Raw genomic sequence first — 19,345 nt, 5'->3', positions numbered from 1 at the left:
ACGATATGATTGGATGAATTTAAGACTACAAGACTTTAAGTCTATTCATGATTACAATTCTACCATGTTCAGAATTACTTCTCAATTGAAAATATGTGGAGATACAGTTAATGATGTTGACATGCTTGGAAAAACGTTCTCCACATTTCATGCCTCGAATGTGCTTTTACAGCAACAATATCGAGAAAAGGGTTTCAAGAATTATTCTGAACTGATTTCTCATCTTCTCGTGGCTGAACAAAATAATGAGTTGTTAATGAAAAATCACGAGAATCGTCCCACTGGATCTACACCACTTCCTAAAGTGAATGAGGTGTACGTCCACCACGCTAGGCGTGGAAGAGACCGTGGACGTGGACGTGGTCGTAATTACGACCAAGAGCGAAATCCTTTTCCCGGTGTTAATCATTCACCAAAAAAAAATAGTCATCAAAGGGGAAAAGGAAAAGATGAGAAACGTGAAACAATTAAAATAAACTGCTTCCGATGTGGTAGAAAGGGTCATTATGTACGTGATTGTTGTACTCCTAAGCACTTGGTTGAGCTTTATCAAGCATCACTAAAAGGGAAGTATAAAAATCTCGAAATTAATATTATCACTGATCATGTTGACATCACACACTTGGATGTGGCAGATTTCTTCACACACCCTGTAGGAAAAATAGATCACTTAATTGGTGACGGTTCTGTGGATATGGAAGAATAATCATGGTTGATATTTACTAATTTAATATTTGTTGTTGTATTGATCATAATGTGGAAAATAAATATCTAAAGTGCTCATATTTGTCCATGCATATTCATTAAGTCCATTCCTTAAGAAACACCAATGGAAAGTGAGTTGGAATGTTATGATTTAAAAAGGAATTGAAAAATATTAAATTATACTTTCCTTTAAATTTGTGGCCATAAATGAAAAAATGTATACGTAAGACCACTACCTAAATTGGTAAGTGGAAAACACCTTTTTTTTTTGTTATTCAAATGTCTTTTCATGATATTAAAATTATTATTATATTAATACTTATATTATACATGCTAAACTAAATCAAATTTAGTATTAAAGGTTTGAGTGATAAAAGTCTTATGCATTATTAATGATTCAAATATCATTTTAATACTTATACTATTTCTTAAATTATTTAATAGAATATAATTAATCATTTAATATAAATTTATTTCATTACTTTAGAAGATATGGATAATTCTCCAAGCAAATTATCAAATTATGAAAATATTTGCTTGATTGATTCTGGTACAACACACACGATATTCAAAAATGAGAAATATTTTTCTCATTTAAGTATGGGTAATATGAATGTTACTACAGTATCTGGTAGTACTAGTTTGATTAAGGGCTCCGGAAAAGCCATTATAATTTTGCCTCAATCTCGGAGAAACTTATTGAGTTTCAAAGATATTCGTGAAAATGGTTATCATATCAAGACAATTGATGAAATGAAACTTGAATATCTTGGTATAACCAAAAATGTCTCCGGGCAGACATATGTTGTAGAAAAATTCACGGCCTTATCTTCTGGATTGTATTGGACAAAAATTAATGCGATTGAGGCACACTCTATGGTAAACCGGGGTTTACTGATTCCAATACTTTCGTACTTTGGCATGATCGTCTGGGACATCCTGGGTCTATAATGATGAGACGAATTATACAAAATTCAAATGGGCATCCATTAAGAAGTTGAAAATTCTTTTAAATGGTGAATTTTCTTGTAATGCATGTTATCAAGGCAAGTTAATTGTGAGACCTCACCAACAAAGGTCAAAATTGAGTTCCCTGCGTTTTAGGAACGTATACATGCGGACATTTGTGGGCCAATTCACCCACCGAGTGGCCATTTAGATATTTTATGGTCCTGATAGATGTTTCCTCTAAATGATCTCACGTATGCCTATTGTCATCTCGCAATTTGGCATTTACAAAATTATTGGCATAAATAATACGATTACGGGGACAGTTCCCTGATAATCAGATTATGTCTATTCGCATTGATAATGCTGCGGAGTTTTCATCCTAAACATTCAATGATTATTGTCTGTCGATTGGGATAAGAGTTGAACATCCTGTAGCTCATGTTCACACTCAAAATGGTCTGGCTGAGTCATTAATTAAACGACTGCAGTTGATTGCAAGACCATTACTTATGAAAACTAAGTTACCTACTTATGTGTGGGGTCATGCAATTTTGAATGCTGCAGCACTTATTTGTCTCAGGCCGACAAATTATCATAATTTTTCTCCATTACAATTGGCTTTGGTTCAACAACCCAATATATCTCATCTGAGAATTTTCAAATCCGTTGTTTATGTGCCGGTAGCACCACCACAACGCACTAAGATGGATCCCCAAAGAAGGTTAGGAATATATATTGGGTTTGAATCAACCTCTATTATTCATTACCTTGAGCCATTAACTGGAGATATGTTCACAGCCCGATTCGCAGATTTTCGGTTTGATGAGAAACTTTTTCCAAAATTTGGGGAAGAAAATAGTGAAATTAAAGGAGAAATTTTGTGAAAAAATCCATCATTGTGTCATCTTGATCCTTGTACTTCCATTTATGAGCTAAAAGTACAAAAGATCATTTATTTGCAGAAAATCGCGAATCAAATGCCAAATGCATTTACAAATTTGAAAAAGATTACTAAATCACATATTCCTGCAAAAAATGTCCCAATTCGAATTGATGTCATAGATAATGAGTCAAAAGCACGCCTGAAGCGCGGCAGACCATAGGATCAAAGGATCAAAATCCTAGAAAAAGAAAAATAAAAGATTAAATGACACTATGAAATAACCTCACGTAGAAAGTCAGATGTGAGTAATTCTGATATCCTTGGAGGAACTAATGAGCTTGAGACTCAAGAAAATAATGAACTATCCATAAAATCAAGTGATCATGAAACAAATCTGAATCGCTCAAAAATAGCGGTGGATTATGTTTTTGCATACAATGTTGCATCAAAAATTATGCAAAATTGTGAGGACCTTGAACCTCAATCTGTTGAAGAATGTCGACAGAGAAATGATTGACAAAAATGACAAGAAACAATTCAATCAGAATTGAATTCACTTGTAAAGCGCGAAATTTTTGGGCCTATAGTACAAACACCTAATGGTGTTAAACCTATTGGCTATAAATGGGTTTTTATGCGGAAAAAATGAGAAAAATGAAATACAAAGGTACAAAGCACGTTTTGTTGCACAAGGATTTTTTCAAAGGCCCGACGTCAATTATGAAGAGACATACTCACCCGTTATGGATGCAATAACATTGCGTTATCTCATTAGTTTGACGATCCATGAGAAACTTGAAATGCATTTGATGGATGTGGTTACAGCCTACCTTTATGGATCACTTGATAATGAGATATACATGAAAATTTCTGAAGCATTCAAAATGCCCAAAGCATACAGTTCAAAGCCTCGGGAAATGTACTCAATTAGATTGCAAAGATCATTGTATGGTTTGAAGCAATCTGGACGCATGTGGTATAACCGTCTTAGTGAGTATGTATCTAAGAAAAGTTATATAAATGATGCGATTTGCCCACGTGTGTTTATAAAGAAAACAATATCAGGGTTTGTTATACTTGCTATTTATGTCGATGACATAAACCTTATTGGAACTCCAATGGAACTTCACAGGGCAATCGATTATTTAAAGAATGAATTTGAGATGAAAGATCTCGGAAAGACAAAATTATGTCTTGGTTTGCAAATAGAGCATTTGACAAACGGTATTTTTGTTCATCAATCTGCATACATAGAAAAGGTGTTGAAAAGATTTTATATGGATGAAGCACATCCATTAAGTACTTTATGTTAGGACCGAAATAAGCAGGTGTAAACGCAGAAGCTAGCAAAGCAAACCTCGAAAGACCACGAGTAAGAAGACAACGAGAAATATACCAAAAGACACAAAGATTTAATGTGGTTCGGTCAATCGACCTACGTCCACAAAGGAGATGAGCAATCCACTATAAATATGAGAGTACAAAATACAAATAGAAACAACCTCTACCAATTCACTCAGAATACATGGGAGGTTCACACAAGTGATAGCGTATCAAGCTTGTGACCCATGAATTTCCCTTAACCAAAACTCTCAAAGTCTTTAAAGACTACATTGTGAATGCTGATTAAGTTAGAAGGAACATGTCTCTATTTATCGAGTCCTAAACCTTTTCCTACTAGAAAAAGGATTAGCCAATCCAAAACTTTTTCCTAAAAGGAAAACCTATTTATGATAAAAAAAAAAATCAGGGCAAATAAAACCCAACAAATCTCCCCCTTGGCCTGAATTTCTAACAAAATAAATTTGTCCACCTTCTTCACTTAATCTTCAACAACTTGCTTCTCCTCTCCATAATCTCCTTTGCAAAATTTATGTCTCAACACAGAGAACCTCTCTGAAACAATTTCTCCAACAAAATCTTCATTACTGTCAAAATAGTTGCGGCTAGAACTACACCCGCCAAGATGAACACCTCATTCTAACCTGGTTCAATCATCGATTATCGAACCACTAAACCTGATTCCATCATTGAATCTGGCTCTGATACCACTTGTTAGGACCGAAATAAGCAGGTGTAAACGCGGAAGCTAGCAAAGCAAACCTCAAAATACCACGAGTAAGAAGACAACGAGAAATATACTAAAAGACACAAAGATTTAACGTGGATCGGTCAATCGACCTACGTCCACAAAGGAGATGAGCAATCCACTATAAATATGAGAGTACAAAATACAGAGAGAAACAACCTCTACCAATTCACTCAGAATACGTGGGAGGTTCACACAAGTGATAACGTATCAAGCTTGTGACCCATAAATTCTCCCCCTAACCAACACTCTCAAAGCCCTTAAAGACTACATTGTGAATACTAATTAAGTTAGAAGGAACATGTCTCTATTTATAGAGTCCTAAACCTTTTCCTACCAGAAAAAGGATTAGTGAATCCAAAACCTTTTCCTAAAAGGAAAACCTATTTATGGTAAGAAATCAGGGCAAATAAAATCCAACACTTTAATGGTTGTCCGATCACTTGATGTAAATAAAGATCCATTTCGACCTCAAGAAAAGGATGAGAAAATTCTCAGTCCCGAAGTACCATATCTCAGTGCAATTGGTGAACTAATGTACCTTGCTAACACTATAAGGCCTGATATAACCTTTTCGGTTAATTTGTTGGCAAGATATAGTTTTGCTCCTACTAAGAGACATTGGAATGGAATCAAACACATATTCGGTATTTAAAAGGGACTATTGATATGGGTTTATTCTATTCTGACGATTGTAGTCTAGATCTTGTTGGCTATGCTGATGCATGATATTTATCTGACCCACACAAAGCTAGATCTCAAACAGGTTATGTATTCACATGTGGGGGTACTGCTATATCTTGGAGATCTACGAAACAGTCCATCGTGGCCACTTCATCAAATCATGCTGAGATAATAGCTATTCATGAGGCAAGCCGAGAATGTGTGTGGTTAAGGTCCATTATACACCTTATTCGAGAAAAATGTGGTTTGAAATGGGACAAAGTACCCACAACCTTATATGAAGACAATGCAACATGCATAGCACAACTCAGGGGAGGATTCATAAAAATCGATAGAATGAAACATATTTCACCAAAGTTTTTCTACACACATGAGCTCCAGAAGAATGGTGATATCAACGTACATCGATTCGTTCGAGTACATCAAACACATATATATATAATTTTTTTCTAATATAAACATGTTATCTACGAAAAATCTACTGAGTTCGTCCATATCCACGAACCTCCACCTAGCTTCGCCTCTGCATATAACTACATTAGATTCATTGACAATTAACTAATGTTGATAAATGCTTTAGCAATCTTTGTTAACATATATATTTATTGCCGTTAAAAACTATTTTTATTATATGGTATATAATAATACACTTACCATTCACTTAGTTATTACCAAAAGTATTAATATTCCAAAAAATTACGAAAACAAACCACTATGTACGTTAATATTCATTAAAAGTAGGAAATTAGGAGTAGCAAATTGGAATTAAGGTATGTTGTTTGGAGTAAAAAAATATTTGGATCATTTTCCAACAAGCCCAAACAATTGAATATCATACACCATTTATTAGGAAGCTAATCTTCAAATGTTATAATGTATGTGACAAGTAATTATAATAGTGACTATGGGATTGCAAATCAAAATTTCACCTAAGGTCACATTGCAAGTCCAAAATTTACCTTAGAATATGGTAAAATTGATGGTTAATGTAGCGTTATGAGAATATTGCAAGGCGAGAAATCAAATCCCTATTAACAAAATAAAAATTCATGTAATCAATAAAATGAGTCACGAAGATTTTTCATATTACGAGTTACAGAATATTATATAGATAATATCTACATCCAGTTGAATGCCTCTTTTGTTGTATTCCTAAGAAATGAAGTCTTAACGGTAAAATATTTGAAGGACAATGTCATCGACACACTTCAAACTATGAAAATTTCCAATGAATACTAATAACTTCAAGCCTCAAGGTAGATCTATGCACTAGATTTATACACAATATACCACTTTATTAAATACACAATATCTGGCTCTTTTTGCTACACTGGAAGATAATAAAAAATCATAGATCCTTATTACAACAAATAGAATAAAAGAATAAATATAAATATGAATATCCAGTGAGACAAATGACATAAGCCTAGAGAAATATGTGTATTTATCCAGCAGAAGCATATGTGTGTCTAAACATATGCTATAAAGAGTTGTATGTACACAGCCACGGTGTGGAAACTCGCAACGAACACCTACAGTCTTGTCGATGACACTCTCCTAAACTCTTCCACAGCAACTGCTGGCCCCAAAGACGTTGCGTTTGCAAAGAGGACAGGTCGCGCTCATATACAGCCATTTGTCGATACAAGGACAGTGAAAAAGGTGACCACAGGGAAGTTCTCGAAGTTCATCTCCATCATCATAAGTAGACAGACATATGGAACATTCCTATTCACGATATATGGACGTGATATAAGCACATTTTGCCAGAAGCAAATAACACATCGCGGTGAAAAAAGGCAAGGAAAAAGAAAAGCAAGGGTACGTACAGAATCATCTACGGAAACTGCGTGTTCATCTGTTGGTGTATTCCCCCCACACAGGGTCATGAATCCAGCAATTCCTTGGTTCTCACTAGTACATTTCTTCTCAGTGAAATCATTGCGTTGGAATATGTACTTTGACAGTTTTTCAACGTCTTCTTTGGTTGCTCCTTTCTGTAGAAAATATCGAAAGAATCATTTTAAAAAATGTTGCATAAACATTACTATAGTTATAGTATGCGAAAAAAGGAAATTTTCTTGATCCACGATTTCCATATATGTTTGCTTGTGAAGAGAATTCAATGGGAGAAACCCAGACATGATGTTAATCATCAATTAACACGTGTGTTTACAAACAACGAATACCTTCTACGGAATGAGCTGCTGAAACTTGGAGCCCATTCATGTTCTTGAAATAGAGTAGATTGATCTTGTTCTGCGATTCTACATCAACCTAATTACCCGACATAATGACAGTCTGCCACTATCGACACCAAGAATGAAGACCAAGCACTTCATTGAATTGCCAATTATCTTAATTAACTAAAATGTGCATTCCAGTTTCTTCATGAAAGAGCATCCCGAGGATCTCCTTTCAGAGAACGGAAAACATATATCTTCAGGGAAATGAAAGTATATCGACCACTTCTTTAATACTCCTAAAGGAAACATTGAATTCTAAGTTTCCAGTCTACCAATGGCAGCTTAAATGTATCAACAACGTAATAAGCTGTTGTGAGCAGCACAATTCATCTTAAACTTATCAATAGCAGGAACAAGTCAAATCTACATTTCACGACATTAACCTAGTCTAATTACATAGGTTACTCACGCAAACCTTACTTTATTGCACGACTATTTCTTCTGCTTCATCCCAGTAGCTCTCGAATGCGTTAAGGGCATCATAAAACACAATCAATCTACAGACTGAATAAGAAATTTCATTAAATTAAACTAAGATAAACAGGTGGATAGGCAGAGCACTTTCACATGGCATTCATAAGGGTCAACACTCCAGTGGATCGAACCACAACAAGCTAATTACATAAGATTATCAATCATCTTATCGTACCTATACGGCAGAGATCTAGTTCAAATACAGATTTCCCAAAAAAGAATTACTCGTAGAGAAAAGGATACAAAGATAAAGTCAAAGAAACTAGAAAAATCACGAGACCATTACCTTATCAGCTACAATGTATAGAACAGCAATAATACATGGAAAGCAACAGCAAATTCCGAGACCAATAGCACAGGCCAGCACAAGTAAGAAGATCACAAAGAATACATCAAAAGCCAAGAAAACAATGCAAAGCCTGCAGCATTCAGATTAAGTTATTAAAGATGACATCTTTGATTTGATAAATAAACTGAAAATAAAGGTCATACATTTTGCTTAGATAACGAAAGTTTTCCATGCATACCAGTACAATTGAGGGGATTCATCCACAATTCGCTGACCACCAGCACATACCCAATAAAATCCAATGACCCACCAGAATGACGATATCAATGTATTTGCAGTATCCATATACTTCGTCACATTACTGTACCATTTTTTTCCCGAAAACAAAAATGTTATATAGACCAGCATTGCATAATTAAAATCACTGCAGTTTCTCAGCTTACAACAACATACCCAATGAAATCCCACGAGTGGGGTCTAGAGAGGGTAGAATATACACATTACCTTACCACTATCTCGTGGAGGTAGAGAGGTTGTTTCTCAACTTAACGCACATAAACAATCCTACCAACTACGACGGGATAAAAAGACATAGAAAATAGAAACAAGCAACATTACAAGGTAAAGAACTTCACTTTAGCTTCCAAACACAACAAAAATAGATTCATATTCATGAAAAATCCGTTATTTCTTTGAAACTCAGTGGATAATGGGTCGTTCCTCTACACTTCTCTACTTGGCGTTGTTCCCTCTACCCTTCTTTACTTAGCTCACCAAGTGCTATTCATACATAAAAACTACACGGAGGCAGATTCAGAATTTAAAGTTCATTTCCAACCCTCATCAATGAGGGTAACAAAGCTTCAGCAAGTTCTATTTCTATAAGAAAACGAATAGACTACTTTGTTTATTTCTTCTAAATTCCTCGATATAAACACAAATATGCATGAATTTCAGTATATATTTGAAAAACTTAAGTAGCAATTCCAAATTCTTTGAGAATATGTATATACCTTGTTCTATCCGGGGTTAAATCAGCCAAAGTAATATAACTCGAATCTACAGTAGGTCTCAAAACCCCATCTCCAGTAAACAACGATTGCCCATAACCTCTTCTCTGAAACTCCAAATAAACACTAACAACATGAATCATACAAAGAAAACAATACCCAATAATCCAAACCCTTAAAGGCATTTCCAATTTTTCATTTCTACTCAACACCAAAACCACAATAGCAGCAATAATATACATGGAATTCCACAATAGATCAATAATCACAACAGGTTTTGAATATGCCCAATTACTCTGTCGATCATCAATTTGCTCAGACGGTTCATGCATCATCAATGCCCTTCGATTGCTAGCTCTTTGCATAAATCTAATCGTTTCACGAACACTGTAACGATTCGTTGATCGAAAAAGAGAGAATCCTTCATTGCTTGATCTTAATAATGGTGAACTCGATGGACTTGGTAAAAACATTTTTTTTTCATATGATTTGAGATTTGTTGAATCAATAATAATAATAATTTTTTTTGTATAATGATTAAGAAGAAGCAAAATGTTCAGAGGGACCAAATAATTGGATATGGCTTATGAAAAAAATCTAAGTGATAATTTATATAGACTTATTTAACAGTATTTCAAAAACTGGAAATTTCCTATTCTCCTTACTTTGTTGTCCCATGTGGCAACTTTATTTTCTCCGTTAGTTACTCGAACTCATAATTTCAAGATTTAAAAGACTGTTTACCGAGTAATTCTCTTATTTCATGTGATAATTTCTTTTAGTGTGTTCTAAAGAAATGTTACGAAGGTAAAGTTAGAAAGTTTTTATTTTTAAGATTGATTTTTTTAAAACATTAAATTAAATAATAACACTTAAATTAAATAACGAAATATTGAATATAACAAGTGTGATGGTTTAGGAGTTAGGACGGATAAAGTTATAAAGTTTTTATTTTTAAGATTGATTTTTTAAAAAATATTAAATTAAATAATGTCACTTAAATTAAATAACGAAATATTGGATTTAACAGTGTGGTGGTTTAGGAGTTAGACTATTTTTCTAAAAGTTGAAGAAGAAAAAAAGTGAGTGAAAATTATTATTTATTTGAAATGTTTCTTTTTACTCAAAAATATTTTAGAATTTCAAGAATAAACAATTAGTAAAGTAATAGAGGTATAAACCTAAAAAAAAGAAGAAAAAAACGTTTAAGTGTGGACTATTTTATTTTCCACATATAACGCATTTATTTAGTGCGATAAATAAGTTTATTGATTATAACGATTATTAAGAATGATCCATAAATAGATTTTATATTATACATTTTTCTCATATAACACAGTTATTTAGTGCGATAAATAAGTTTATTGATCATGATAATTATTTAGCTTGATCCGTACGTAGAACTTATATTTCGCATTGAATAAGTGTTTTATATGTAGATTTTATCAAACTTTAATGATTTTAACTGCTTTTTATCTTTTAAATTACGACACTACTAAAGTGGCCCTGTTTACATCCCTACTCTGTCAAAATAGGGCGAAACGTCGCGGCAACTCGAAAAATAAATAATTGATTCAATTTTAACAAAGTTTAAAAAATAAACGAGTTTTAAAAAGAGTCGCCACCTAATTTTAGGAAAACTAGGAAACCAATTATTAATCTACGAAACCAATTCGATTCTAGGTAAGGGGTTCAAGTTATTCCGAATGGAAGGGTTTAGGCACCCTTCGGAATCCACAAATGTGGTTCCCGACTGAATTCATTTTTTTTTCAAATTGAGGAAGAATATAAAATAATATACAAATATAATAAACATGCAATATACAAAATAAAACAAAATAATAATCGGCCTAAAGTTTGCCTAACGTCAATATTTACAAAATAACGAAATAAAAATATAATTCGAACTTTTTCGAATAATTTCAAGGAAAAACACCTCGGTGTACCTGTAAAGACACTTAGTAAAAAAGTTAGTGCCAAATAAATATAACTAAAAATGAATAACTCAAATAATAACTTAAGAATAAAAATCCGTCTTATTGACATGGGAGGCCTTGGAAATCGACGGTAATTTCTTTATCGGACAGATTTAACAATAAAAATATTAACTTTAATTAAATTTCCTTCTTTCAAAATGGGAAGGCCTCTAAACTTTTTCATTGGCCATTTAACAATTTATAATATAAACTTGATTAAATTTTCCGTCTTTTAAAATGGGAAGGCCTCCAAAATCGACGGAGAGTTTTTTCATTGACCCAATTTAACATATAAAATATATAAACTGAACATCAACAAAACATAACAAACTTATCCCAAGAGAATATGGAAAACAACAACCAAACTAAAATAACATAATTAGAAATGGAAACAACAATAACATAATGTATAAAAATTAAAAATAACATAAAAATAGAATAATAACAAAACCCTGAAAAGTTAACATAGCAAAATTGAAAATTGTTTGAGTGACAATGTGGGAAAGACAATTTTTTTTATTTTTTTTTTGTATTTGACTCTAAATGTATGAATTTTAAAATCATCGGACCAAAATTTGCTATTAAATAAATAAAGCTCCAAAATCACGAATTTTTAAAATGTTAGGCTAAAATTGGGTGTCAACAGGCCCCGCCTAAATTCCATTTCAAAGGTTTATTTGGCTAAAAAAAAATGTTAAAAGTACTCTTTAACTAACATATTAACGACATTAATTTAAAAGTTAAGTACATTAAATTTCCTCTTTGATGTTGAGGGCATTCAAGAAATAAAGCTAATTAATCATATCTACGAGCAAAGAGAATTGTTAGGGATAAAGGTTTGGAAAATATTTTAATTTTGATAGAAATTACTATTATGAAATTAAATTTTAATGGAGGATTTTATATCTCCTCCGCTATTTAATAGTGTATTTTAAAGGTATATATATGCTCACGTGGACATATTACTATGTAATGATGCAATATTTTTTATGTCCATGTGACATATATATATCTTTAAAATACACTATTAAATAGTGCGAGGGTAAAAAATCTTTTCTAAAATTTGATATTGTTACAACAATTTTGATCAAAATATAAAATATACTATTAATAATGCAAAGGTAAAAATCTTTTTTAAAATTTAATATTATTACAACAATTTCGATCAACATTCGAATATATTTCTGATTCGCCCCTTTGAATAATAAAAAGCAGATGGACTAAGTTAGCCTAAAAGGAATGATTGATTTGCTTATATCAACTTACAAAAAGTTGGATATATCTCTTAACTAAAATGATGATTTTGGTGAAAGAAATCATCATTTTTACCCTATAATGTAAAAAAATTCAAGACAAGACGAACTTAGAATTCTGAAAAAAAGAAGTAAATCTAACTCTTTTTTTTACGAGAAGTGATAGGTTATAAGAAATATATTATATGTTTAAACTTCGATCGAATTATACAAATCTTAGTCTCCTCATGAATGGAACTTGATTAAGCTATGGGGAAAAAATTGAAAATTTAACATATATATTGAACTTAAATGTCAAATAAATCGTGAACGAAGTTTAAAATTACGTAAGGAACACGAGAAATTAAATTTATGATTACTTAATAATCAGTTCAAACTTAAACGAATCGAACATGCCACATCTTATACAAAACCATTTCATCCCTTTTCAATAATTTTAATAGACAAGTCTTTGATAATCGATGCAGAGCCAGAAGTCTATAATTTAATTTTTTTAAATTGTTAAATTCTAAATTAATAACATTCACATATTTAATTGAGAAAATATAAGATTTAATCCAAAATCATTACTAAATTCGATCAAATCCATATATAATCTATACTCTAGCTCCGACCCTGCTTGATGTAGCTTTATTCGAGCCAAATACGCAATTTGTTTGCGTGGTTAATTTTTGCTCCTAACTTCTCTTGAGTACTTAATCTAGCCGTCACTATTCACTAATGGTATTTTATTAGGCATGCTAATTCATTGACTTGAAAATAATTAACTAAGCAAAGAATTATAAGAAATTTGAGGTACTAAAATGTAAGAACTAGGGCAAAAAGATACTTATGAATAATAAGAAGTTACTGGAGGCTTCGTTGGTATTAGGATTCTATTTTCGGTCCATGTATTCAGATTAGTAAATCAGAAATAATAAAAGATGAAAGAAAAAAAAACTCTTCGAATTCACAAAATTCACTGTGTTCTTATAAATTTTAATACCTTCAAGCAATTGATGTTGTAGATTAATTCTTCCGAAGATAAAACAGATTAACCATTAAAGAAGTGGCGATATTTCAAACTTCAATAATTTGATCGAACTCTAAAGGACAACAAAATGAGATCACACACAGACACAATCAATTGATTTTGTTTTGTAAGAAATTTATACAAAAGAAAGGAAAAATTCGATGCAGAAAAATGAGAGAAAGTCTTCCTATTAATGACCAACAACCAACAGAGATGATAAAAGTCGCAACTTTTTCGAAGAAAAATAATCTTTCAAAAAGGTCGATCACAATCATTTAAAAAAGACATAACCTTTCGTAAAAATCACGACCCTTTAAAACCCAACACATATCACCATGTGTCAAATCTTGATTGGTCCTACTGTATAGCTCGGTTTTTATCCAATAACAAAATGACACCTCATATTCTTTCATTTTCAATAATAATGAAGTACTTCTCAATGAATGTCTATCTCAATAGATAGTAATAATGATGTAAACCAAACTTACATAGAAATTTAAAACATCCTAATTTAGAAGTAGCAATTCAAGAAAATTATGTGTTTATTCATTTGTAAATTTATGGACAAAATTCCATTGGGATGTTGAAACCATCCTAATGTGTTTGAAATTGCAATTAGTTCGGCCCCAAATACAAGCGTTTTTAGTTGTGTTTACCATGATTTTTCATGTTCCATCGTACTCGAATTGTTTGCCTCTGCTTGCGTTGTGAAGAGATGAGAAGTCATAACATAGAAAAAATTTAGAAGGATTTTTGATGATACGATTACTCATATTTTCTTTGAATTATTTGTGACTATCAATGGATTAGATATTTTTAAGAATGAATATATAGTCAATACAGTTTACTCATTAGTCAATTAAAATGGTGCTTTAACTTTGTAATAGAGAGGAGAGGAAGACTTTGACTTCATTACTGAGAATTTATAGTAACCTTAAAGACGTGTGGTAGGTAGAAAGTAGACACAATACATGGTGTGATTAGTATATGTCACGTAGTTTACGTGTGTCAATTTGTACACACTTAAAATTTGGATGTTAGTTAAGACTAAGCTAAATCATACATTTTTATAATATGTCTAGAAAATACTTATAATAACTACACTCTCCGTCCACTTTTATTTGTCCACTATACTTAGATTGTCATCTTTTACTTGTCCATATAAGAAAACTAAGCCAATACTTGTAATAATAACTACCCCCTCTCTCTTACTAGTTACTACATCTGTGCTTTTACTTATTCGATATTAATGGCGTGACATGATCTTTAAGAAATAATAGATAAAATGACAATTTTACTTTATTGATTGAGTATTAGTAAAGAGAGGCATGTTCACTCCATTTCCTATATTTTAAGATCATATTTGACTCTTTTTTTTTGGTTATTAATAAGGTATGTGCATCAACTAAGTTAAAAACATATTTAAACTAATCATATATATGATGTTTTATGAGCTAAACTAGTAGAACCATATTTAAAAAAACCATTGAACGACCAGACATATAATTGTAAATATAATTTAAATAGTCGTGTATTTGTATTTTGCCTTATAAATAGCACATATTCTGACCCTTGCTATGTAGGCAGGCCTTTTTTATTCAATAGATATAATATGTAGTTCTTAGTACTATATAGTTCTAATTTTTGTAGCTTTCAAGGGCAAAAGACAACCTTGTAATTTGTTCCAGCAGGACATGTAAACAAACTTGTTGGATCATCTTGTGGATAACTATAAGCATCTGGGCATCTTTGTTTGAAAAATCTCGAAAAATCAGTAGGACCACATGACCCTGGCCCATTTGTACAACAAAATTCATTCGTCTTGAAAACCGTGCACGGGTTGTTACACCCGCTGGGTGCCCGTAATTCGTTTGGACATTGATCATTAATAGGTGCGTTGCATAGGAGATTACGACACCCACCGTTGATTGGGCTGAATTCCATAGGAATATTGAATCCATCAACTAGAGAAATATCGACAAAATCCAAGTTATTGGGCTGATTTAGAGCAAATTCGGCTAAAGTATTGGGTGGACTACCATAACCTTGACATTCTAACAGCCCATTACAATCTCCAGTCTCGCATTTGCCTCGGCCACTACCATCAAAGTTACATTTGGTACGGCCCCAAATGCGAGCCTGGGTTGTTCCTGGATTCACATTAATGTTCCAAGTTTGACCCGAGTCGAGTCGTCTGCCTCCCCCAGGGGAGGCAGCGGCCCAGACCGGGTAGGTGCACCGATTGGTAATGTCAAAAGTGGCAGCATGAGTGACATACAAATAGTATTGACCAAAGTAAAGGAAGACAAAAAGGGGGGAAAACTTGAGAAAATGCATACTTTTTTTAAAAAAACAATAATATTGTGTTCTAAACTTGAGGATGTGTTTATTTTGAGACACAATCTATGGGTTTAAATAGCTAATTTAATGTCCTAGTATGATGAACTTTCATAGATTCTAACTTCTAAGAGCCTTCGAAATTTCAAACAACACAATTTTCTTGTGGAAAATTGTATAATAGTCCTTGATATATTGAAATTTTAATGTTGGTCCTTGTGTTATCTAGATAGGCTTAGATAGAAATTTCTTTTAGGTGGAAAATGGAATTTATCATGAAGACATAGACTCATTGTGTGAAAGAGGTAAGAGTGTGTGATATGCTATTGTAGGTTCGAGCCCTATCATATCTGTCATTTCCATCTCTTCACCTGATAAAAGGCTGTCGAAATATTTGGCACCCCACAGATCTCAACCTAACTAACTTCAATCGATTTTTCAAAAATTATTTAAAATGTGCAACGTTATACCATGTGATAGTGATTCTTCATAAATTTGACAAATTATTGATTTATCATGTATTATGCTAACTTTATATTGTTGCTCCGCAATTAAAGGTTCTATTGGTCTAATATAATAATGATAATCTAAATATAATAAACTTTCTATGTAAATGGACTGATAATACAAATTCCAATTAATATATATATATATATATATATATATATCAAAAATACAATTTCTATTGTGATTGCAAAGTCCGTCTCTATCGTCCATTTCGTGCCAAATAGGCAATTATTTTGTATGGCTAATTTTTATTAGGCCTCCTAATTTCATTGACTAGGAAATTCTTCACTAAGCAAAAAATAAGAAATTTGAGTACTAAAATGTAAGAATTAGGGGGAAAATAGGAACATCTTCATATTATTAGGGCCCATTTAGTTAGGTAATATGAAATCATTATTACTTCATCTGTTTCAAAAAGATTGACATAGTTTGACTTGGAATGAAATTTAAGAAAAGAAATTTTAATCTTAAGGTTCTAAATTAAAGTTATGTCAAATGATAAAAATGTCCTTTAATCTTGTGTGTTGAACATGTCACGTGGAAAGTTAAAGTTAAAAGTGTTGTAAAAAAAGGAAAGGAGTCATTCTTTTTAAAACAGACTAAAAAGGAAATAGGGTCATTCTTTTTGAAACGGAAGAAGTATATAATATCATATAAGATAAAGTTGATATTTTATTTGGACATATAATATAAATTTTCTAAGTTATAATTTTTTGCTTATAAACATAAGATGAGAACTATTGAAATTATCCAATTTCTTTGTACAATCTTACCAAATAAGCAACATAAAAAAATTTATTGATGAAATTAGTCCAATAAAATGATAAAATCGGACATGAATTGTATTGTACTACTCTTTACTTTAAGCCGTTTGTTAGTCAATATGATTAGTAATTATATATCATCATGTTTATATTTCGTAAATATTTCATCATGCATTTGTTATTCTCGCAAAAAATATTACATAGATATAAAATGGTGAGTGTTTTTTTTTTTTTATAAAAACGTAACTTGTGGGCAATTTCTATATTTAAGTAGTGAAAATGATGTAAAACAAACTTACATAGAAATTTCAAACCTATTAAAAGAAGCAACAATTAAAGAAAAAAGATATGTCACAGAAATTTCAAACGACTTAAAGAAGCAACGATTATAGAAGAAAATTTGTCATAGAAATTTCAACCATTTAATTTAGACATAATACATAAACATGATCCTTAACTTGGCGTCATTTGGCAATTATGACCCCTAACTTTAGATGTGCACAAGTAGACACTTAAACTTGTATAAAATTTCTATGTAGAGTGTCATGCAGGACGAATGTGTCAATTTGTTCAATATTATACAAGTTTAAGTGTTTACTTGTGCACATCTAAAGTTAGGGGTCGTAATTGTCAAATGACATCAAGTTAAGGGTCATATTTATGTATTATGTCATACATAAATATATGTTCTTTAACTTGACCTTTTCTAATATTTATACCTTTCAATTTTGGTGGTACACAATCAGACATTTAACTTGTATAAAATTGAACAAGTAAACACACGAGTCTTACATGATATAATACACATAGGACACAACGTAGAATGAAAATTACCTTATAGGATGTCAGATAGGACGTGTGTGTACTTTCAGTGTGTCTACCTGTGCTACACATCCAAAGTTGGAGGACATAAATATGAGTTGAAATCAAGTTAAACAATATATTTATGTATTATGCATTACGGACAAAAGACAACTCTATAGATAGTTCCGCTAGGACAAGTAAAGAGACTACTTAAATCATCAGAAGGATAACTAAAAGAAGTTGAACATCTATCCTTAAAAAACCTCGAATAATTAGTCGGACCACAATTTCCAGACGTACAACAATATTGGTCAGTCTTGAAAATCGTACAAGGATTGTTACATCCTCCAGGTGTCCTTAATTCATTTGGACATTGTCCTATGAGGTCCGCGGTGCATCTGATCCTAGTAGAGCACTCATCCGCGAACACAGGACTAAATTCCATTGGGACGTTGAAACCATTAACAAGAGATATGCCTATAAAATCAGCATCGTTGAATTGATTCAAAGTGTATTCAACCAAAGTGTTTGGGGGTGTACTACTAAAAGCTTGACACTCGAGTAGTCCATTGCAATCCCCCGTTTGACATTGACCCTTGCCTAATGAGTCAAAATTACAATTGGTTCGACCCCAAATACGACCTTTTTTAGTTGAGCTTGTGGTCATGTCTGGCTCGATTTTCCATGTATCACCATACTTGAGTCGTCGTCCCCCACCGGGGACGGCTGCTGCCCATATGGTAAAAAGACAATTATTTTGTATGTCGATTATTGCGTTTGCTTGATTTAAGAAATGAGAATTGATAATATAGAAGGATATGAAGAAGGATTTAATGAAGCTCATGTTTGCTATAAGAATAAATGTGATAAAAATAATAAATGGAATTTGTAATCAAGTCTAGCTAAGGACAATTAGTCAATGGATTAGTTAAATATTTGGTGACACACGAAAGAGAGGGATATATATATATATATATATATAACACTTTACTTGTTTATTATTTGAAATATGGATTTTCTCTGTTAACATATCAAGAATACTCTCATTATATTGGTCACGGCTCTAGGGATACTACCTCATTAGAAAAAAATACTTGTCACTGAATTGTTTGTCTGAAAATATTATTAGTTACTTTATTTATTTTTATTTGTTCATTATTTTAAACATAAACTTTCATTTTTACTTGTCATGACTTTAACATATCAAGAGTAATCTCATTATATTGATTACGAGATATTGGTCACTGAATTGTTTGTACAAAAATTAAAAGTGAGTGCGTAAACGAGGTAAAAGTTTATGGAAATAAGGGTTAAAAGCAAGTGAGTTAGGTACTCCTCTTTTTTTTTTTTTTTTTGGGGGG

At 32.1% G+C, this 19,345-nt stretch overlaps 3 protein-coding genes across 3 annotated transcripts; all 3 read right to left on the bottom strand.

The window, feature by feature from the left end:
• Window positions 1-6,526: 6,526 nt before the first annotated feature.
• Window positions 6,527-9,925, bottom strand: LOC107005323 (E3 ubiquitin-protein ligase At1g63170-like). Its single transcript, XM_015203888.2, has 5 exons — window positions 9,335-9,925; window positions 8,560-8,682; window positions 8,319-8,451; window positions 7,142-7,309; window positions 6,527-7,040 (listed from the first exon to the last, which is right to left on the bottom strand). Exons 1-5 carry the CDS (start codon window positions 9,802-9,804, stop codon window positions 6,870-6,872), a joined length of 1,065 nt encoding a protein of 354 aa, XP_015059374.1. The 5' UTR covers window positions 9,805-9,925; the 3' UTR covers window positions 6,527-6,869.
• Window positions 9,926-15,045: 5,120 nt separating this feature from the next.
• LOC107005806 (pathogenesis-related protein R major form) lies at window positions 15,046-15,970 on the bottom strand. The gene has a single exon (XM_015204459.2). It carries the CDS (start codon window positions 15,907-15,909, stop codon window positions 15,226-15,228), a length of 684 nt encoding a protein of 227 aa, XP_015059945.1. The 5' UTR covers window positions 15,910-15,970; the 3' UTR covers window positions 15,046-15,225.
• A 1,942-nt stretch (window positions 15,971-17,912) lies between these two features.
• Window positions 17,913-18,846, bottom strand: LOC107006828 (thaumatin-like protein). The gene has a single exon (XM_015205346.2). It carries the CDS (start codon window positions 18,826-18,828, stop codon window positions 18,139-18,141), a length of 690 nt encoding a protein of 229 aa, XP_015060832.1. The 5' UTR covers window positions 18,829-18,846; the 3' UTR covers window positions 17,913-18,138.
• Between the last annotated feature and the right edge of the window lie 499 nt (window positions 18,847-19,345).

Source organism: Solanum pennellii, chromosome 12 (assembly GCF_001406875.1).
Source record: "Solanum pennellii chromosome 12, SPENNV200".
In the NCBI taxonomy this organism is placed as follows: Eukaryota; Viridiplantae; Streptophyta; class Magnoliopsida; order Solanales; family Solanaceae; genus Solanum; species Solanum pennellii.
The sequence above is the reverse complement of the archived record's forward strand: the minus strand, read 5'-3'. Positions and strand labels throughout refer to the sequence as shown.